Genomic DNA, 20,805 nt, shown 5'->3' on the forward strand with positions numbered 1-20,805 from the left:
TGGAACCATACTGGAAACAAAATTCCATGGTTGCTACGATGGTCCCTTCAAACAGCTTTCCAAAGTATTGCTGTTCCATGACTCGATATTTCCATGAGTCGATGGTCCCTTCAATATCGACTCATGGAGGTTTCACTGTATTATGAAGGAGAAATTACAAAATGTCTTTGAATATACTAAGAAGATGCTTAGATATCTTACCGTTTGATTGTTGAATGTGAAACTGATGGTGATTTTATTTGTTTTAGAATGGTAAATGATGCAGTATGTTCGGGATTTTTCTTTTCAAACATTGATTTCTTGAAAATATTTAAACCACATAAGTCTTCATTTCCCTCGATGAATCGTTTTCATATTCGTGGAAGGGATTATATGATACCAACATAGCTTTCGAATGGTGTGCGTAGAATTAAAAACGCGAATAACGGCATTACTCACACCGTGCCCCAACTTACCAGATGAATACAACAATCCGTTGAAGGAGCCATTGAAACCAATTCTGATTTTCATGTAATCATCCTGACATTCAGCCTCAATATCTGGAAAGGAATATAAATTAGTAAACATTCTTCATTCAATTACATTTTTTCATGAACTACTTACGTTGTACTCTCGTATTGTTAAAGCGATGTCGCCGATTGTAGTCCCGGTCCCAGGGATCAGGTCGCCATGCAGGGTCAATGTCGCTTCCATAAGCGGGCGGTAGTCGTTGATGGGTTGCTGCTTGAAGTGACGTTAATGGAATGTATCCTGCCGTGTCCGAGACATACACCACCTGCAACGAAACGGAATTAAACAGTCAGTAGTTGGTAGTTATCACAGTTTTAAACATGTTTCGTATTGTCGTTAATGTGAAAAGTATACACTATGCTTCGCTGCAAGTAGGCATGAGATATGAAAATCTATTAAAAAGTTTGCCAAGCTATGGTCTGTTGACACACTGCCCATGCACTTTTTTTTCTTGTGGGATGTTAGTGGCTCAATCCTTGGCAAAAGTTCCATGAACGTTTCTTGCTAAATTTTTTGTAGCACTCAGGACTATATTCTTTTGAAATTCTTGACTGGTAACGAGAAGCCAAACATTGAAGAAACCGGGGTCGGACCTGGTGTAGTGGTTGGAACACTCGCCTCTCACGCCGAGGTCCTGGGATCGAATCCCATCTCCAACATAGTCACTAAAAATTTCAGTGACGACTTCCTTCGGAAGGGAAGTAAAGCCGTTGGTCCCGAGATGAACTAGCCCAGGGCCAAAAATCTCGTTAATAAAGATAGAAAAAAAAATGAAGAAACCCTAGTAAAGTTATCATCGGATGTTTAATTTTTTTATGAATTACTTAATTTCCTTACGCCGCATGGGATAACATAGTAATCATTAAACATTACTTTATCCATTACAAACCTCAAGTTCCACTTCACATATCTAATTGTATATTAATCACTCTGATTGTTTATATGTAGTGCACAACCTGAAAAAAAAACAGTTTCATTGGGAGTAACTTTCCATCTTCAAGGCCCAAGTAAAAATGGAGCAAATGTCAAAAATTAAAAAGCAGTTTTCTCCCTTGAAATCAACAAATTGAAGAATGAAAACACATTGCCTTTTTATTGTGAAAATAAAACAGCTGTGTGTTTCAATTTTGTTCCATTTGTCGATTTTAATGGCGAAAACTGATTTTTACTTTTGACATTTGCTCCATTTTTATTTGGGCCTTAATGTAGAGTTTCGAGAACACCAAACATTATAAAGTAAATAACGGCGCTGTTCACGTCTTTGGTTATCGGGGAAATAAAGGATTGCAAATGTGACATCCATTGTTACTAAAAACCGAGATCAGCTCTACATCTCCATGGTTGTCACAGAAAGGAGCTTATTGATGGAAAGAGTTTAAAGCTACATGACCTGGACTCACCTTAGTAAGTGATGCGATGCATTCAACCTCAAAGTGCAAGTTCAAAAGAGCACCTATCAGTATCTAAAGACAACTTGAACCTATAGTAAGCCAACACTTTTAGTACCCTTACTTTCAATGGTTTTTGTAAAGACCATAAATCGGTTAAAGGAAAGTTAGGTGTTTTATGTTATGTAAAACTTGAACAAGGGTATAGTAAATCTTCGAGTTATTTAGTGGAATAGATATTGATAAATGAAAAACCGAATTTAGTACGGTAGCATTTAATTCCACAATAGTTTGTATCCTTTGACAGATACGCGTATTTCGATCTCAACTGTAAGGCCGTCTTCAGTGTCGTGAACTAGATTCGACTTCTGTCGAGTCGAGCCTAGTACACGACACTGAAGACGGTTTTACAGTTAACATCGAAATACGAGCATCTGTCAAAGAATACAAACTCTTGTGGAATTAAATTGTTCAGTACTAAATTCGGTTTTTCATTTATTTGTTTAAACAAGAAACTCTTAAAAACACAATAATAATTAAGACAACTATTGCTTAAGGCCCAAGTAAAATTGGAGCAAATATATAAACTGAAAAAGCAGTTTTCTCGAAAATAATCGACATATCTAAAAAAACTGAAAACACCCAGCTGTTTTATTTGCGAAATAAAACAGCTGTGCGTTTTTACTTTTCTTATTTATCGATTATTTTTTAGAAAACTGCTGAACCCAATTCGAGTTACATAAGTTCAGCACGGAAATAGTACACAATTCAATTCAAAGCTTCTGCATGTCAGCCCTAGTAGTGCTGGTTGTCGTCCAAATCAAATATATGTTAATAAAAAAATGCAGATCATGAATAACCTGTCAATACTTTTGCTCGGCTCTGTTGATGAGGTGGGCGTAAAAAGGCGTTAAATCAAATCATCATCAAGGAAGGATGTTGCATCACAATAAATCAGGTGTGCATTTAAGTGGCTAGGACAGTCAAAGGAAAATTAAATGCCTTTTTAAATGTGCTTATTCAAGCTTGAGGGAAACAATGTGGGCATTTCAGTGACATTGAAACTAGTTGAACACTTGAAACAGTCAGGGTACTGGCATGGTTAGGGGGTGCTGATTGGTTTTATTAATTGCTAATGGTCGTAGTGGGTAGACAAGCGACATTGTCTCATGGGTTGTGTCAAGGTATGATCGATATGAAAATTAAGTTATGCTTTGATGGGCTGCAATACAACATGCAGTGTAAGCAAATCAGGTGTACAGAAGAATGACTATGCGGAGTAATTTGCATTATGCAAAACAAATAGAAATGAAATAGTTTAAAATTTTCATTTGCTCCGTCGATTTTTGCGGTTTGAATTCTCGTTATTTTTTTTTTTTTTGCTTGTGTTTCAAATTGCCACTTCTACAATTTTGTCGAAAACTCCACATGTCTATCTGAATTGTATGCGTAGTTTTTCGTGTTCGGTTCACGTTGTGCGAGTGTGAAAAGATATTCGTGTTCAGTCGAGTATGGATTGCCAACTTGTGAGCTCGTTCCATGTTTATGATAACACATCGTGGCAACGTTACGGTTATGTAATTTTCAAACAAACTATGGATGTTTCATTACCACAAGTGTCGACACAAACCCTTACAGGGTCGGTGTTCTCTTAGTAGACAGTCCCCTATAGTCGCACTAGTGGCTTTTTACAGCCGTTTTGCTATAAATCGTTTCAAAATATTTTTTGACATGAAGGTCAGAAGCAATTGTCTACACAGTTTGATTTTGTTCGAAAAATGATTGAAATAATTGAAATAAATTTTTGTTTAAAATTTGAGCTCCCTTGCGCCTATAGTAAACCTATTGTTCCTATACAGTCTTCAAAAAATCCCACTCCAAGAGCTGCTGAGATCAAAAGCCATCTAAGCAAGATTTTTTCTGCGCGCATCTTTTGCTCAAATCCAGGCATGCAATGAATCATGCCACGTGTGTGAGAGGATTGTATCCCAGGATTCAATCCTTGATCGATTGTTAGCCGGGTAAATTAATCGAGTAAGCATTGATATTTCATTCCATATTGGTTGAAAACTTTTGTCTGACAGGAATTTATCACCACAGCTGTTTCCATTGAACGGCTTCAGGAAACTAGCGACAGTTTTTGGTAACATTCTGATCTGACGTAATGAATTCACATGTAGACGGGACTCCGAGCTCCTTAACAGAAAATATGAATCAGGACAATTTAGATTGAATTTCCGTTGAAACATGTCAGGATTCAACGAAAATCTAGCTTTCAAATCTTTATCTTGGTTAATTTCTTCTTGAGTGGAAATGACCAAAAGTACCTAGTGGCATTTTACTGCTGTGGAATGATACCATTTCTCTTCTATCCTCATTGCCTTCCATATCACTTCCTCTCATGTTTGGTAGGCAGGTTCTATTTGTCTTAATTCCCAATGAAACGTCAAACATCCCAGATGAAGAGCATTTTACCATGACTCGATTTCCTATGAGTGTAATGACGAGATTCATGCAAGGATTATGAATCACGCACGCTGAGATTGGAAAAATCAGGATTCAAGACGATCCCGCGCTTTGAGATGATTTCAAAGCATGCTTGTTTAAATCTGGGAGCAGAAAGATGCTCTTAGAAGACTGTTCCTATAGTATTGGGTACCCGTTGATTTGACCACATTTAATCTGAACACTTTTTAATCTGTGCCCCGCTAATTTGCACATCGTTCAGATTAAAAATGGTTCAAACGTCATTTAGCTCATGGAACGGAGTGAAGTGAGATGGAACGCTGTGAAACGGAACGCAGAATCAAAACAAAACAGTGAAAGAGGTAACCAGAAACACTTTTCTAGGGTGACTAGATGTTCAAATTAAAAATGAATCCCGATGGTTCGCATGAGGTACCGTTCAAATTAGCGGGGGTGCACTACTGAGAGAAATTAATTTTTATTATACGAAATAATTGATGAATTAAGAACTTTTGAATCTTTTGATCCACACTTTAAAGGAAAAATATAAAAGTTTGGGGAAAAAACGGTTTTGATTTGTTTGCAAAATCGCCGTGGCTAGTGCTACTCTGAGACGAGACTCGCGGAGACGGTCTTCTTTTTCTGCGATTGCTGAGTTTTTTTTCTTATTCCACTCAGTGTTTTCATCAATCATGCGCATGCCGTTCAAACTCTCACTTGAACATCTCAGCAAAAAACTATTGCGTTTGCATCTCACCGAAGCATAAACGACCTTTTAAGTGAAAATCCATGCCAGCAAACATAGTAGACATTTGAAATAATAAGTCTTGTGTTTAAATTTATCAGTATCTTTGGAAAAGCTGCTCCGCTGACTGAAGTTTTTAACAACAGTTTATTTCGAATACAATAATTTTCACTTTTTCAGCCTTTAAAACAACGGGCTGCATTTGACGTTTCGTGACAGCGGAATCTGGGCTGCATATGACGTTGAGATTTTTCCTCTTCGCGAGTCTCTCTCAGGTGCTACAGTGGGATTCCGTTTTTGGCATGCTCCGTTTTTGGCATGCTCCGATTTTGGCACCCCCCGATTTTGGCAACAAAATGGATCCATTTTTGGCAACATTTTTCAATACCATTAAAAATTGTATTTTTTTACCAATTACATTCCAGAGCTCCATTTTCGTCGATATTTTCCCAAATCTCACCAGTCCTTAGTCCTTAGTAACTCGGGTACGCGCTTATTTACTTCAGAATGATCATTGGTCGTACATTGACAACGTTTCATGAGACCAATAATCTCCACCAGTATCTCAACTAAAGACCAATCTTTTATCTTAGGCATTCATATCGAGTGACCAGCCTGCCAATAGGTGATACAATAAAAAACACTTTTCTTCAGATTCGGAACAGCTTGTTTGAACAAAGCACCAGCACCGGCATAAGAGCAACAAAAAATCTATGACTCACACAGAGTTACCATCATAAATCTTGTCTCATCTTCTTGGCTCATTGTTTTTATTATTATGCATTTAAATACATTGCGCATGTAAAAAAACACCGCAATAATAGATACAAATATGTACAGCAAAATGTCGTGTATCATAACTTTTAATAAATTTCATTAAATAATATGACAAATGCGAGTACGGTCCAAACTACAATTTATTCTCAATAATATCATTGAAGCGTGCGATAACTACGGTGGTATTGGTGTGTATATTGATATTTCTGCGTCAACTATTTAAAGCTACGTTCCCTCTTTTCTATAGGCTCTGTAAGGCGTTGGATTTGTAAAGGATGATCCAGAATTCTGTACAAGATTGTTAATCAAGGATACGGGTCTCAACAACATCAAAATGTTCCTTACGAGCTGAGTCTATGAGTTCCCTAACTGTACCCTGGAGAATCCTTAAGGAATTCTTGGTTCTTGTGGGACTTTTCAGAAATTTTATCGAAATCATGAGGATATCTGCAGATTCCAAGTAGACACTGAGGGCTTCTTGAGGGATCCGAGAATTTATTGAAAAGCTGGTAATTCCTAATAATCTCTAGGGCGTCCTGTAATTTTTAAGCGGGATAATGTGAATTCCTAGTAGTATTTTTAAAATTTATGTCAAAAGCTTGGGGAGTTGAAAAGGTTCCCAGAGGAATTTGAGGTGCACTAGTGGTAGCCTAATAATAATAAACTTTAAATATTTTTTTCATCGGAGACTTGAGAATTTTCAGCAACATCGCAGCGGAATTCCTAGCAAAATCCTTAGCAAGATCCTGAGAACTCTATGCGAGATCCTACGGGTGCTTGGCAAGATGCTTTAGAGCTCAAGCGTTTTTTTCTGTAGATGCCTTATGAGAACTTGAAGACTCCTTTAAGGTTCTTGAGGTTTCATAACAGGATCCTGTGAATTTCAGTTGATTTCATAAGGTAGGTCAAACATATATCAAGCTCAATTTAAAATTATTTCAAGTAAAAACAAAATTCTCCAAATCACGAGTCACGTTTATGCATCATCTCATGTTTATATTTGCCCTTTTGATTGCAGTCAATCATTCATTATCAGAAACATAAGTTGAAGAAGCTATTCTAAACCGCCCGAATTTTTCAAATTTTACGTTAAAGTCCAAAGTTAAACTGATTTTAAATGTTCATACAATTAGAAAAAAGCTAATGCCACTTTGCAATACCCAGCGCTTTTCATTCATAAATACGTCTTTATATTTTTTTTTCGTTTTCTCTCATAGTTTTAAGAAAATGTCCAGTTCTTGAATAAAGGTCACTTACGCGATTATTGGTTTTACAAGGCCCTCTTATACAAAAGCTATACTTAAAGCTTTTAAAAAAATAATTGAAAACGTTGAGGCGTAAAAACGCCACCAGAAAAACATAGCATAGTATAATCTTTCGAAAAAATGCTTCGAAAAATAATCTTTTCGAAGTCTCAACGCCTTATGATTCCATAAAAATGATGTATTAACACTGTAATGATGTTTTCAAAACCAATAGTTGAAAAAAAAAATTGAAATATGGGTTCCGATTTTGGCACGGTTCCGTTTTTGGCAGCTGAAAATTTAAACTTTGTTGCCAAAAACGGAATCCCACTGTACTATGGGAACAGAAATTAGAAATAGTGCTAATATAGGCACATGTGTTTTCTCGACTTCCCAGGGCATAGAGTATCTTCGCACCTGCCACACGATATACACATGCAAAAATGGTCATTGGCATAGTAAGCTCTCAGTTTATAACTGTGGAAGTGCTCATAAGAACCTGCTGAGAAGCAGGCTCTGTCCCAGTGGGGACGTAACGCCAGAAAGAAGAAGAAGAAGCAATAACTGAAAATCTACCTTACGGTCAATGGAAAAAGTACACGGCAAGTATCATTTTATGAGAGCAGAGCAAACCTCTTTTGCTTACAGCTCATTTATTATTTTGTTGATCGTCGATTTCTACGCTGGACTGAAGTCAGCAAAGCAAAACATCTGAACGAAAATTTTAAACCCAAAATAGCGTTTTTTAATTACAGCAGATTTTCCCAAACTTTCCTCAACGATGACGAGCTGTTTAGTTTTTAAGCTTGTCACAAATTGCACAAGCAATGCATTCGAAACTCTAAAAAGCGCCTGGAAGATGTAAAGCAGCAAATTCGTACTTCAGTTTCCAGAAAGAGATGCCGAAACTAATTACGGAAGTAGGCTTAGAGGTTTACGATGATGGATCGGATCACAATGTCAGCGATGATACTCAACGACTCATTGATAATACAACTTGACAGCCGGGTGACCTTATGGATTCACAGGGAATGATAGCTGGAATGTCGAAAGGGACGTATCTGAAGCCAGAATCTGAAATTCGTTTATTAAGAATAGTTTTCACTGCTTTATTTAAAAGCAGTCTTAACAATGTATGATGCAAGGGAACAAACCCAACGTCATTGTATACAGTGATTATCACTTATCGCCAAAATGATATGATTTTTCGAAGAATGCATGGGTTACTAGAGTTTTTTTTTTACATGATGGTTCAATACATCTTTATTAATTGTCCGGCAGGATTCAGCACGAGTTGGAAATGATTCTTAAGCTAGATAATTGCACAGCGTATCCTTTCAATGACGAGCTGAAGTCTGACAATGAACAGATAATTTTGAAATTTTTCCCTAATGTGATCACAATTATACAGCCGATCGATCTGTATATAATCTCAATTGTTAAGGTCTAAGATTTAAGGGAAATTATTTCAGGTGGTAACTTAGTGTCAAAAATCTGTGCCAGAGATGGTCGGGAAAAATTTTGGTATTTTTATGAGTTCACGAAAGATGCTCAAATTAGATCGGAATAATGCCATTTTTTGAACGTATTTATTTTGACAAAAAAAAAGGCAAAATTTTGAAAATCGAATAAAAGTTGTTCTTAGAAAAACTTTTTTTTATTAAAAATTTCTCAATCATGAATCTTTGTCCCAAACATCTGTTTTCTATCAAGAATCTATGGTAAAAATTTGAAAAATATTAAAAATGCGGTTTTTGTGTAACTTAAATTTTAAAAGTTTTATTTTAATTTTTTTTTATTAAAAGACATAAAATATGTTTTCACTGTGTATTTGTAGGCCAAACAGTCCACTACAATTTCTTCATAGAACATTTTTCTCTAAAATCAAGTTAGAGTTAGAAGTTTTTTAAATAAGTTGCATGTAACAAATTATAGGCCATTTTTAAATGTTATTCTCGAGTCAAAATGATCGATTTTTCTATGGAAGACAATTATTCTACCATACCAAAACCATGTGCTAAATTTACTGCAAATCGAAGATTGTCTGGTTCTGCGACTGACCGATTTGACATGGAATTCGTCCTCATCTGTATCGGTCCACGATCGGCAAAGTATCGCAAGTTTTAACAAGTTTGATAAATAAGAGCAGCGATCAAGAGCCGCAAAGAGAGAGAGAGAGAGAGCAATGCGAAAATCAATTTTTCTCGCCTGTGTACTATTGGGGGTTTCTGTACTATTTTACTGGTACGATATACAATTACCTAAAAACAGATATCAATAGTGTCCCCCAGGTTTGGAGCTTGTTTAGAGGGGTTTTATCATGCAGTGCCATGTCCTCCGACTCTCACAATATGCTGCATATCTTTATTGTTACAGAGAGCGATAAGTAAGAGATCCTCTCAATTTTCTCAGGTTTCAATCCCTGGTAATCATACTGCCTTCTAGAAAATTACCCTTAATTGATTCATAACTGTGAAGTTACTGTTCTTTGATAGAAGTTATGTGAAATACATAAGTACCCATAGGGGCCTTTTTTAGCCAAGTGGTTAGAGTCCGCAACTACAAACCAAAGCCATGCTGAAGGTGTCTGGGTTCGATTCCCAGTCGGTCCAGGATCTTTTCGTAATGGAAATTTCCTTGACTTCCCTGGGCATAGAGTATCATTGTACCTGCCACATGATATACTAATGCGAAAATGGCAACTTTGGAGTGAAAGCTCTCAGTTAATAACTGTGGAAGTGCTCATAAGAGCACTAAGCTGAGAAGCAGGCTCTGTCCCAGTGAGGACGTTAACGCCAAGAAGAAGAAGAAAAATAATAAGAAGACGAAAAAGAAGAAGAAGAAGAAGAAGAAGAAGAAGAAGAAGACGAAGAAGAAAATAGGTACCAGAAATAAATTTAATATAAACAGATTCAGCACGTAAAAATGCATGTTCAGCGATATTTCATGATGAAGAAACATCACAGGAAACTGTCTGCAGGAAGCAACGAATTAAAACTAATCGATTTGTTAAAACTCCACTCAATTAAGTTTGCTCATCTTTAAACCACCTGTCACATACATTCACTTTTTCCCATCTTACAGCATCATCGTGACACATGTCCTTACGCATGCCAATGTCAGTGCCAAGTTGAGCATTCGCAGTAGCTGAACACGAGCTAATTTTCCACTCGACTCCCCCTCAAATCCTACAATATATTAGCTAGCTACCATGCACGATTTCAGTGTCATTGAAGTGTCTTAGCGGTAATTAAACCGTACCATTTTCCACTTGGTGGCGGGAGTTGAGCTTGGCGGGGTTGGTCAAGTCAAAAGGTGTTCGCGTTCGCGCACGCCAAGGGAGAAGAATCCCCTTAGCCAGCACATGGTACGCATGACAGACGTCGAAATCGAAAGTTCAATCCGATGCGGTCGGTAGTCGGTCGGCAGACGACGACGACGACGCACCTAGTCGATTGTGTCAGGGCTAGGAGCGGGTTACCTTATGGTGACGGTCAGTTTTTTCGATCTGGTCACTAAAGGTAATTATTTGCATCAAAAAGTCACTAAAGACCTATTTCGCGTCAAATCGTATTCCGAGCTGGCAGCACCCTCTCAAATCTCAATATTTTTTTTATGGATGTGTAGACCTTGACTATGTAAACCACTTTGCATACTTAGTTTTTCCTAAATTTATCTGGACTATCTTTTGGTAAGGGACAAACTTTATTGTTTTGAATAATGTTATCCGAAAATGACAACTCCTACAAAAAAGTGTTGTGTGGATGACTTGTAGATAATTGTAAATTTTTTAATCTTCACTGAAAAAGAAATCAGTATTTGTCGGAGAACTCATTCAGAATTTCTGAAACTTTTAGACGAAGTTACTGACAATGTGCCTCACCGAAAAGCTTAGGTGGTTTTTGTAGAATTTACTACATAAAATCTTGTTATTTTTTAATTTTTTTTTTTCAAATATACCGTTAAGTCACCAGTCACCGTGCGGCCTCCATTCACCGTGCACATACCGTTTTGATTCATATTACGGACACTTAAGGCCTCAGTTAAGTATAACCCAGCTTGGACCATACAAAATAAATCATTCTGTATGATTTTTTTTAGCGTTATCGAGCGTCGGAAGCCCTTAACTTTCGGATGGTGGGTAATGAATACGCGTCCGCAACTTGAATAATTTTAAATAAATCAAATCGTGTGGCCTTTTCATGATTCTTATTCCGGACGCTCCCACACTTTTGCCTCATATTCCGGACGCTTTGATTCGTATTACGGACAGCTCATGATAATCATTAATGGAACAGTCAAATCATCAATTGAAATCTTTCAACCACTTAAGAGACGTCTAAGGTAGTTGGGCATTATAAATTTGCAATGATATTTATAGAAAAAACCTAATAAAACGAGCCTCGAAAATGAGAACTTTTGAACAGCGAAAATTGAAACATGTCTTGTGAAATGTTTCCCATACAAACGAGAGTGTCCGGAATTTGAAGCTGTCCGTAATATGAATCAAAACGGTATACAAATTCCTACAGAATATTCATACAATTTTCACAAATTATTTTTTTGTCAGCAAAATAAGATAAAACTGATGAAATGAAGTAGTTTTTGTCACAAAGCATTTTGAAAAACCTAGTTTATGTAGTAAAAATCATGTGAATTCTGTTTGATAATAAGATTTTTCAACATTCTTATTAGAAACACCAGAAATTCACATTTTTCATTTTAACGATAGAGTATGATTTTTTTCAAAATTTCAACAAGTTTTCATTGGGGATACTATAAGTAAGATTTATTTCATCGTATGAGCAATGAGATTTTATGCAAACAAGAATTTTATATTGTGTTTCAGTCTAAACCCAAATGCACGGTGAATGGATCCCTCTCAGTATGTATGGTTCCTATTACCGTGCATTAGTGTAAAAGGCATGAAATTATTCGGTAATATTAGATTTATTTTAAAACGTCATAAAACTACTTCATATTTAGTTTTTGAGTGAATATGGTATGATTAGGACAATACAGTCAAACCTTATGTAACGATTTTAATGTAAAAATAATTATTTAGCCAATTTTTAAACTTTTTGTGGATTTTATTGTAAATGAAGATTTGAACAGTCTTAAAAATGAGTGCGCTCACTATTAGCAACTTAGTTGCTCCATCAAAAAAGTTTCTTCAAGAAACAAAATTAAATCATGGCGAAATCTATACGCACGGTGAATGGTGCACTAGTGTGCACGGTAAATGGTGACATATAACGGTACGAGGCGACCTTAACATGAGATTTTCAAACATAATTTTTGAGTAATTTTTAGTTATGCATCACTAGTTTTAGATTTTTCCCTGAATTATTATATAATTGTACGCTACGTAGTGGTATTCTTATACGCGTCAAATTATTTGGAAAAGTTATATAATTTTTTGAAATGCAATTTTTTCTTAAATGCACGGTGAATGGTAGCTTGACGGTACAATGATTTACGTTCATTGGAATGGAATTTTAACTGAAAACATTTGTAGGTATCTTAGGAAGGTTGACTGGATTGATAATTGGAGAATAATAATCAGTCACGAATTAAGCGTTGATCATTTTAAACAATTGCCAACGTTTCGATCCAGTTGTTGGGATCTTCTTCAGGGCATGTTGTTTATTATTTAAATTATTAATAGTGTCGTGTTACATGGTTTTGGGTTTCTTCTACTCACTCGATAGGAATCAACTTGTCGTTGATTCGTGTAGCACAGACGGTGCTCGTCTCGATTGGGTATCGCACGGGTTTATTCATCACCAGCACCCATATCGGATGGTAGGTGGGTGGTAGGAAATAGGAGCGAAAGGTGGTTTTCCAAGCAGCCAGAGCTGCTTTCAAACGCGAGATAACTCTGAGCAAGTCTGAGTGCTACAAGCAGCTGTGCCGAGAAGCTGACGCCAACCCCTGGGGGGACGCTTATCGAGTGGTCATGGCAAAAGTCAAGGGTCCATCAATTCCGGTTGAAACCTGTGCTGAAAAGCTGAGGGTTATTGTCGAGGGTCTCTTCCCAACGCATGATCCGACACCGTGGCCACCTATGCCGTATGTCGACGAGGAAGAAGCAATCAGTGTCTGCATATTTCAATATACAGTCAACAACGCCGATCCTCAGTAGGATCCGTCATCGTTGAATTCTTCTTTGTGTGAATGTTTTTTTGACAATATATGCACGAATCTGGTAGAACGTGCATTCAGTTTTTTAATTACTTTTTCCACACTGATTCTCATCCACCTACTGACAGCAAATTCAATTCCGCTAGTGAAAAAAATCATCTCCGTCAGAATACCTCACAAAAACATCCGCAAAATGCAAAAGTTGTATTTTTTTATTAAGAGACAATCATGATTCATCAACTGGAGGCATCACATTGCCGTTTTCTTAAACCAGTAATATAAAATTCCTTTGGTTTTTTTTTAAATTCAATTTTCAATTTCAGTGCCTCTAGGTGAAATTGAATTTTGAAATGACACCAACAGTGGGTGAAACTGAATGTGTGCGTGTGTTGCACCCACTCTCTTTCTCGTCGCATTCGCACTCGAAGTCAGGTTGGCTTCTTGCTAGCGGAGTTTGTTTTTGTTCGTTTTCGCACTGATCGGGTATCATTCGGCTGAATTTTTACGACACTGGAAGCAATCACTGAAGATCGTCAGGTTTCCAATAACGAGCATATTGCAGCGGCGAAAGCATTGAAGGTGAAAAAGGGCCCCGAACCGGATGGAATACCGAATGTGGCACTTAAAGCGGCGATCCTAACGTACCCGGATATGTTCCGGAAAGTGATGCAAAATTGCCTGGACGAAGGTCTCTTCCCAGATATATGGAAGATCCAGAAGCTGGTGCTGCTACCGAAGCCAGGAAAACCACCCGGTGATCCTTCATCATACAGGCCTATATGCTTGCTGGATACACTGGGTAAACTCTTGGAACGGGTCATCCTTAACAGGATGGCTTAAAATACGGAGAGCGCGAACGGACTATCAGAAAGGCAGTTCGGATTTCGGAAGGGAAAATCGACGGTAGACGCAATTCGGACGGTCCTGGAGAGGGCCGAGAAGGCATCGAAGCAAAAGCGAAGAGGAAATCGTTACTGCGCCGTAGTTATGATAGACGTTAAGAACGCGTTCAATAGTGCCAGTTGGGAGGCCATCGCCACAGCGCTGCATAGAATGCGGGTTCCTGACTATCTGTGCCGAATTCTGCAGAGTTACTTTGAGAATCGGGTGTTGGTGTATGCAACCGACGCCGGCCGAAAGGAGTTAAGAGTAACGACGGGAGTTCCGTGAGAGTCCATACTGGGTCCGACGCTGTTGAATGGGATGTACGACGGGGTCCTATCATTGAAGTTACCCATGGGCGTCGAGATCGCCGGCTTCGCTGATGACGTCGTCCTAACTGTATAGGCGAAACGCTGGAAGAAGTTGAAGTGCTAACCACGGAGGCAATGGGTACGGTTGAGAACTGGATGAATGCAGTAAAACTGAAAATAGCCCACCACAAAACGGAGGTGCTACTAGTCAGCAATCTCAAAGCAATTCAATACGCTGAGATTACCGTCGGGGGACATGTCATAGCATCACAGCGGTCACTCAGACACAAAGGCGTGATGATAGACGATCGGATAAACTTCAACAGCCACGTCGACTATGCATGTGAGAAGGCGGCAAGGGCAACCAACGCACTCACAAGCATCATGCCGAACGCTCATGGTCCGACAAGCAGTAGGAGGCGTCTTCTGGCTAGCGTAGTATCGTCGATACTGAGATACGGAGTTCCGGCCTGGGGTGCAGTACTGCAAACCAAGCGCAATCGGAACAAGCTCAACAGCACGTTCCGGCTCATGGCTATGAGAGTAGCAAGAGCATACAGAACAATATCGTCGGAGACGGTATTTGTGATCACCGGGATGACTCCGTTTTGCATCACCCTGGAAGAAAACATCGAGTGTTATCAGCGGAGAGGCACTAGACAGGTGAGGAAATTGGCGAGGATCGGCTCGCTGGGCAAGTGGCAGCAAGAATGGGATGCCTCTGAGAAAGGTAGATGGACCCACAGACTCATCTCGAAGGTGCTTTGGATGATAGGCGATGCAAACCTTTGGAATCTGGTGGAAAAAATGGTGGTGGAGATAACATCTATCTTGCAGAGAAACTGGCGGGAAGAGCAGCGAAGCGAGAGGCAAAGAGCAGTGCCTGGCATCGGATCGTCGGGGCGCTAATGAACCGGAAGTCAACCCCCAACCGGAATCGTTTGACCGACCTCGGCACTCGAGTCAGCCTGACGCAGAAAGTAGACGTAGATCTTCCCTGCGATAGCCGCCGGTAGTCAGTGCGGACGTCTCCCCAGAAGGAAGCGAGAAGGGATGAACGATGAAAGGAGACAGAAAAGCGGAAGAAGATGGAACGGCAGTCTGCTCAACATGCAAGAGCAAACCACTGCAGACTGCGCAGAGTGCAAGAGCACAGAGCGGGAAAACGTCAAGAACGTAAGAGAAGTGCAGATGCACAGGGTCATCAGGGGCAAAATTGATCACTATATAACAAAGTAGATGTAAGAAATAAAAATTTCCCTGTCTACTAAATTTGGGCCTCCTGAATCTGAAAATGATGTCAAAATTCTTATAACTCAAGTATTTCATCAGTTTATTACAAAATTAAACTTTGAAAATCTTCCTAATACGCCTAAATGTAGGCAATTTCCCTTGAAATTTGCACATTATTCGAGTTTAAACGGTTTTATGGGCAAAAAAACTATACTTGCTACGCTTGTAATGGGCAGCTCCGGACACTGAATAAATTATTTTAAATTCTGGTTTACAAGTCACACTTCGATTTTATTTCACTTGTTCAATTTCTCCCTCTACACACCGTCTCGTCCCTGTCACTAATCCCCGTCATCTTCCCTTCTCTCACCCAGCTACCTCCCAAGGTCATCTACTTTCAGGTTCATCTCATTTCTGTTGTCATAGTAGTAGTAAATCCCTACATCCCACTTCACTTCTATTTTTTTACAGATTTAATATGCTACATAATCTTGGAACTTTTTCGGAGCCAAACGTGTTCGCTTATCTGATACCTGAGCACCTGTATCCACAATTGATTCTCCTCCGTTTGAAGCCTTTTGCTCATCACCTGCTGAAACTCCTGAATATCCTTCGTCACTGCAAACTTCGTCTCTCCTCAATAACTCTGCCTCATTATCCAGATCTGATCTTCTCTCCTGCTCCTGCGCTTTATCTTCTGCTTTCTTTAGATGTGATACATATCGCTTATATTCGACACCTGATACCGTAGACTTAATCGTAACTTCTGCCCCTTTTCGATTAACTACCTTGAACCTCTCTGAAGAAAAATCTGTGTTCAGTTTGTGATCTTTTCTCTGCCGTTTAGCATACACATAATCCCCCTCCTCGATTTGATTACTACGCGCCTTCCGTTTGTTGTCCGAATACTCTTTCCCTTTCTCCTTGACAATTCTGTCCCGACATTAATTCCGCAGGCGATTTCCCAGTTGTTGGGTGTACTGTAGAATGGTACGCCAGAAGAAATTTCCTCAACTCCAAACGCCAATCCTTACCAAGCTCCTGTGAAATCCGTAGGCGTTTCAGGATGGTCCTATTCTGGCGCTCTACCTCGCCGTTTGCTTGAGGCCAGTACGGGATGGTATTCACCAACTCAATGTCGTATTCCTCGCAGAACTGCTTGAGCTCTCTGCACTCTGCGCTCAATTGTGGTCCGTTGTCAGCTCTCATTGTGGTGGGAATTCCAAACCGTCCAAATATTGTCGACAGTTCTCGTATTGTTTCAGCGGCGGTGATACTTTTCATTTCGACGACTTCTACAAACCGGCTGTAATAGTCAACAACCACAAAAAGCCATTGACCCTCCGGCAGTGGCCCAAGAAAGTCAACGGCAATTTCCTGCCAAGGTCCTGCAGGCATCTGTTTTCTGGTCATGGGTTCTGGAGCATCCGGTGCGGATACCAGTATGCAACCTCGGCAGTTCTTTACGAAATTCTCCACCTCTTTGTCTAATTTGGGCCACCACACGGATAACCGCAGAGTCGACTTCATCATAGTGGTTCCCAAGTGTCCCTCGTGTGCAATTTTGAGAATCCTATGACGCAGTTCCTTAGGAAAAACTATCCTATCTCCCCGCAACAGAATGTCTCCTACTCTGCACAACTCATTACCAAACACTCGAAACTCAGTAGGCAGCTCATGTTTTCTGTCTAGATCCATTAGCTTTAGAACCATTTGTAGTTCAGAGTCCGATTTTGTAGCTTCTACCATTTTCTCCCACGGAACAGCCACCGCATGGGCAGCAAAGTCCATTATCTCTCTGATCATTATTTCGGTTCACATCTCCCCCCACATTAAAGCTTTCTTTCACTTTTGAGTATGCTTTTCAACGAATTTCAGCCATTTTAATACAACCAGCCAAATGGAGGCGCAAAATAAAATCGTTGTTCTCCACTTCATTCTTTAATATTTTACATACCTTTTTACTTCTCCTCGTCGCCAAATGTAATGGGCAGCTCCGGACACTGAATAAATTATTTTAAATTCTGGTTTACAAGTCACACTTCGATTTTATTTCACTTGTTCAATTTCTCCCTCTACACACCGTCTTGTCCCTGTCACTAATCCCCGTCATCTTCCCTTCTCTCACCCAGCTACCTCCCAAGGTCATCTACTTTCAGGTTCATCTCATTTCTGTTGTCATAGTAGTAGTAAATCCCTACAACGCTGTATGATATCAAAAATAAGTTCAGTAGTTGATACTTAAGCTTACACCATCATTTTAAACACTCAAAGTTAACATGTAGGCATTGCACCAGCGGATTGTTTGTTCCAACTGTATTGCTTACACCTTCAAAAACTGTGAATATTTCTATGCAAAACTGGTCGTAATAAAAATGAAATAGTTCAAAATCATCATTAGACATCTATAAACTAGAAAACATGGAATGTCTGTGGTGCCAACGAAATCTTCAACATCCTTGGGAGGAAATGTTTTTTGGTACCGACCTGATCAAATTCACCCCAGTGATCAATTTGCCCCCGGATTACGGTACCATCACTAAGTTGCTTCATCCATAACAGTTGTTTCCAGGCTTCCGAATTCTCACTCACTCTCACGATAATGAATTTATCCCTCACAGCAATTTTCAGCGATCAGCTGCCTTGCGATTTTATCCGTCCACAAAACAAAGCGAAAATAGATAATTGCACATTTCCGCAGCTGTGAGAAGTTTGTTTTCTCTTTCTCCGATCCTAGAGAATTTTTCCTGTATCCATCGCCACGAGCAGCAGTTGCTTTTATGCACCAAATTAACCACACCTTTCGTCAAGTTGGTGTGGTAGCATGGTTAGCGTTGTAACGTTTTGATGTATTTTTAAAATAAATTTGAAAAATATTATTAAAACAAAAAAAAAATGAATTGCCTAACTTTGCTTTGCGCATATGTAAATAAGATTTAAAGCTATTTTTATATTATAATCGATAATTTCAATCAAAAGAACCTTTTAGCATTTAAAGAACCATTCACCATAAAGCCTTTGTTTGCTATAAAATTTTAAGCTTTACTGAGATAAAAGCTCTAGTAGTGAGTAGGATTAAATGTAGATGGCCCGCGAAAATTGTATTAGGTAAATCTCGTCTAAACAACTTATACTAGTATGCGTGAAAAGTAAAAAAGCATGAGATATCATTTTTAGGGCTGTTTAAAGATTTAGAATCGTCCATCTTTCACTTTCATCTAAACTCGGCTCTGAAGCAGAAGTTAGTTCCCGTGTTCTAGTGATTTTTTCTTTTCCCATTAAGGTGTGTAGATTAGTTAGTTAGTTGATTTAACTACTTTTTGTTAAAGAAACTTTATAACGGAATAGTGGTAAAGTGAAATGGCATTTATTAATCTTATTTTATTAGTTACGTTGTTACGATCCAGATTTATCCACGAGGAGCGAAAACTCTGCTTCGTGCGTGTTCGCCCCACTTATAAAAAGGTAATCTACAATTTGAATTCATTTATATTTAATTTAAAACTAATGAAAGATTTGTGTCGGTCCTCAGCGTCCGATAGACGCTTTTTCGTGGGAGCTAGAAGCTCTGATTCAGAAATCCCCCATTGTTCTGCACGCTGTGCACCGTTGGTCCGTGCCGGTCCGCCATTACGGTAGTTAAACGGGAGTAGAGGTTTTTCCGACTTGCTGAGATTCCGAAAGGAGGAGACAGTAGAGTTTCGGACCACGAGCCGACGCCCTATCCCGCAACTTTAGTTCGACCCTCGACGCACGTAGACCCGGCCTAGCTACGCTACTGCTGAGCCAGCCCGAGCACCCCTCATCTGGTGACTCCACCGGCCGTCGAACATCGCATGCATCCGGCGTATCCCTCGGCGACAAGTAACGTAACGCCTCGAGCTCCAGTAGCATAAACCCTGCGCAGGTATGTCGACATACATGGCCATGTTACACACCACAACACACACACACACTGTACATATCACCCACCCGCATGAATCTTTCCGAAAATAGAAAATGAATACATAGATGAATTCAAGTTAAGTTTACGTTTACGTTTCTTTATTCACGTACGAGCCCTGTGGTATTTTGTAGTCCGCCCAGGCGTTTAGATACATCTCACGTTGCCACTATTGATGCGGTTTCATTCACTCGCTGCTTCGGTGCGTTCACCTCAGCCTTTATTCACTTTGTTTCGCTGGCTATCTACAAAATTCTCCGCTAGAAACCGTTCGATCATAACCCTGTAAATTGCGCTCATGCTTCAGAAAGCTTAGTCGGGCAATTCAATAAACACGACCAGTGGTCTCTCAATAGCGAGAGTGGCGCAAAAGCCACTGCGTTTGCTGCGATTTATTAGAAGATACGATGGACGGTTACAGCGTGCACGCATCGCGGTTGTTTTTAGCAATGTTCTAGGTTCGAATCCCGTCGCCGGCACTAGTTTTTGTTTATCCACATAGTGATAATTCTCGGGAGCAGTTGGTGAGCGAAAATATGATGGAGTGAAAAACAAATTATCCACAGAGTGGAGTGATTTTCGGTTATCCTCCATCGTAGCTCCAGGGAAAATTAGTGTGAGCGATAAAAGATGTTCACGCGAGGAAGCGAAAAAAGCATTCTCCTTACGTGCGAAAAATCGTAGATTTCGCATCATTGATACGAAAACTAAGAACCCTGAGTTGTTTCATTTGTTCCTGACTACGAACCATAGGCCGCGGTTCTCCTTAAACTAACCTGCGATAGGGCCACCGATGTGCTTTTCGACTGACAGACGGAGGAGGAAGGGGTCGGTCGGAATTTGGCCGGGGGTTCTGGACAGCTTCAGGTAGTGAAGTCCCGGGCCGGGACTAAGATGATCTAAGGATCTCCCAGTCGACCGCTTGGAAATTCACAGGGTAGAACTGTTACTTGGGAGTACACACTGCGATGACGAAACGTTTCGATAGAGTGCCAAAAAGCAAAATTTATTCACTGTGTGATACTTTCCCGCACTCGGATTATGCAGCGACACACAGTCGTGGGCTTCAATGAATGACACTATGCCTGCGCCAACCACACAATACGGGAACAATGGGTGATTACCGTAAGACCACACGTGGGTTTAGCTTTACCACTGCTGT

The 20,805-nt window shown here is 39.6% G+C and overlaps 1 protein-coding gene across 2 annotated transcripts in view; it reads right to left on the bottom strand.

The window, feature by feature from the left end:
- LOC5578859 overlaps window positions 1-20,805 on the bottom strand; it is a 108,866-nt gene that overhangs the window by 4,445 nt on the left and 83,616 nt on the right. For both annotated transcript variants that reach the window (XM_021843662.1, XM_021843661.1), the window contains exons 5-6: window positions 604-775; window positions 456-539 (exon numbers count right to left, since the gene is read on the bottom strand). In XM_021843662.1, coding sequence (XP_021699354.1) covers window positions 456-539; window positions 604-775 — 256 coding nt within the window. The remainder of the gene's footprint in view (window positions 1-455; window positions 540-603; window positions 776-20,805) is intronic.

The sequence above is a fragment of the Aedes aegypti genome, chromosome 2 (assembly GCF_002204515.2).
Source record: "Aedes aegypti strain LVP_AGWG chromosome 2, AaegL5.0 Primary Assembly, whole genome shotgun sequence".
Taxonomy (NCBI): Eukaryota; Metazoa; Arthropoda; class Insecta; order Diptera; family Culicidae; genus Aedes; species Aedes aegypti.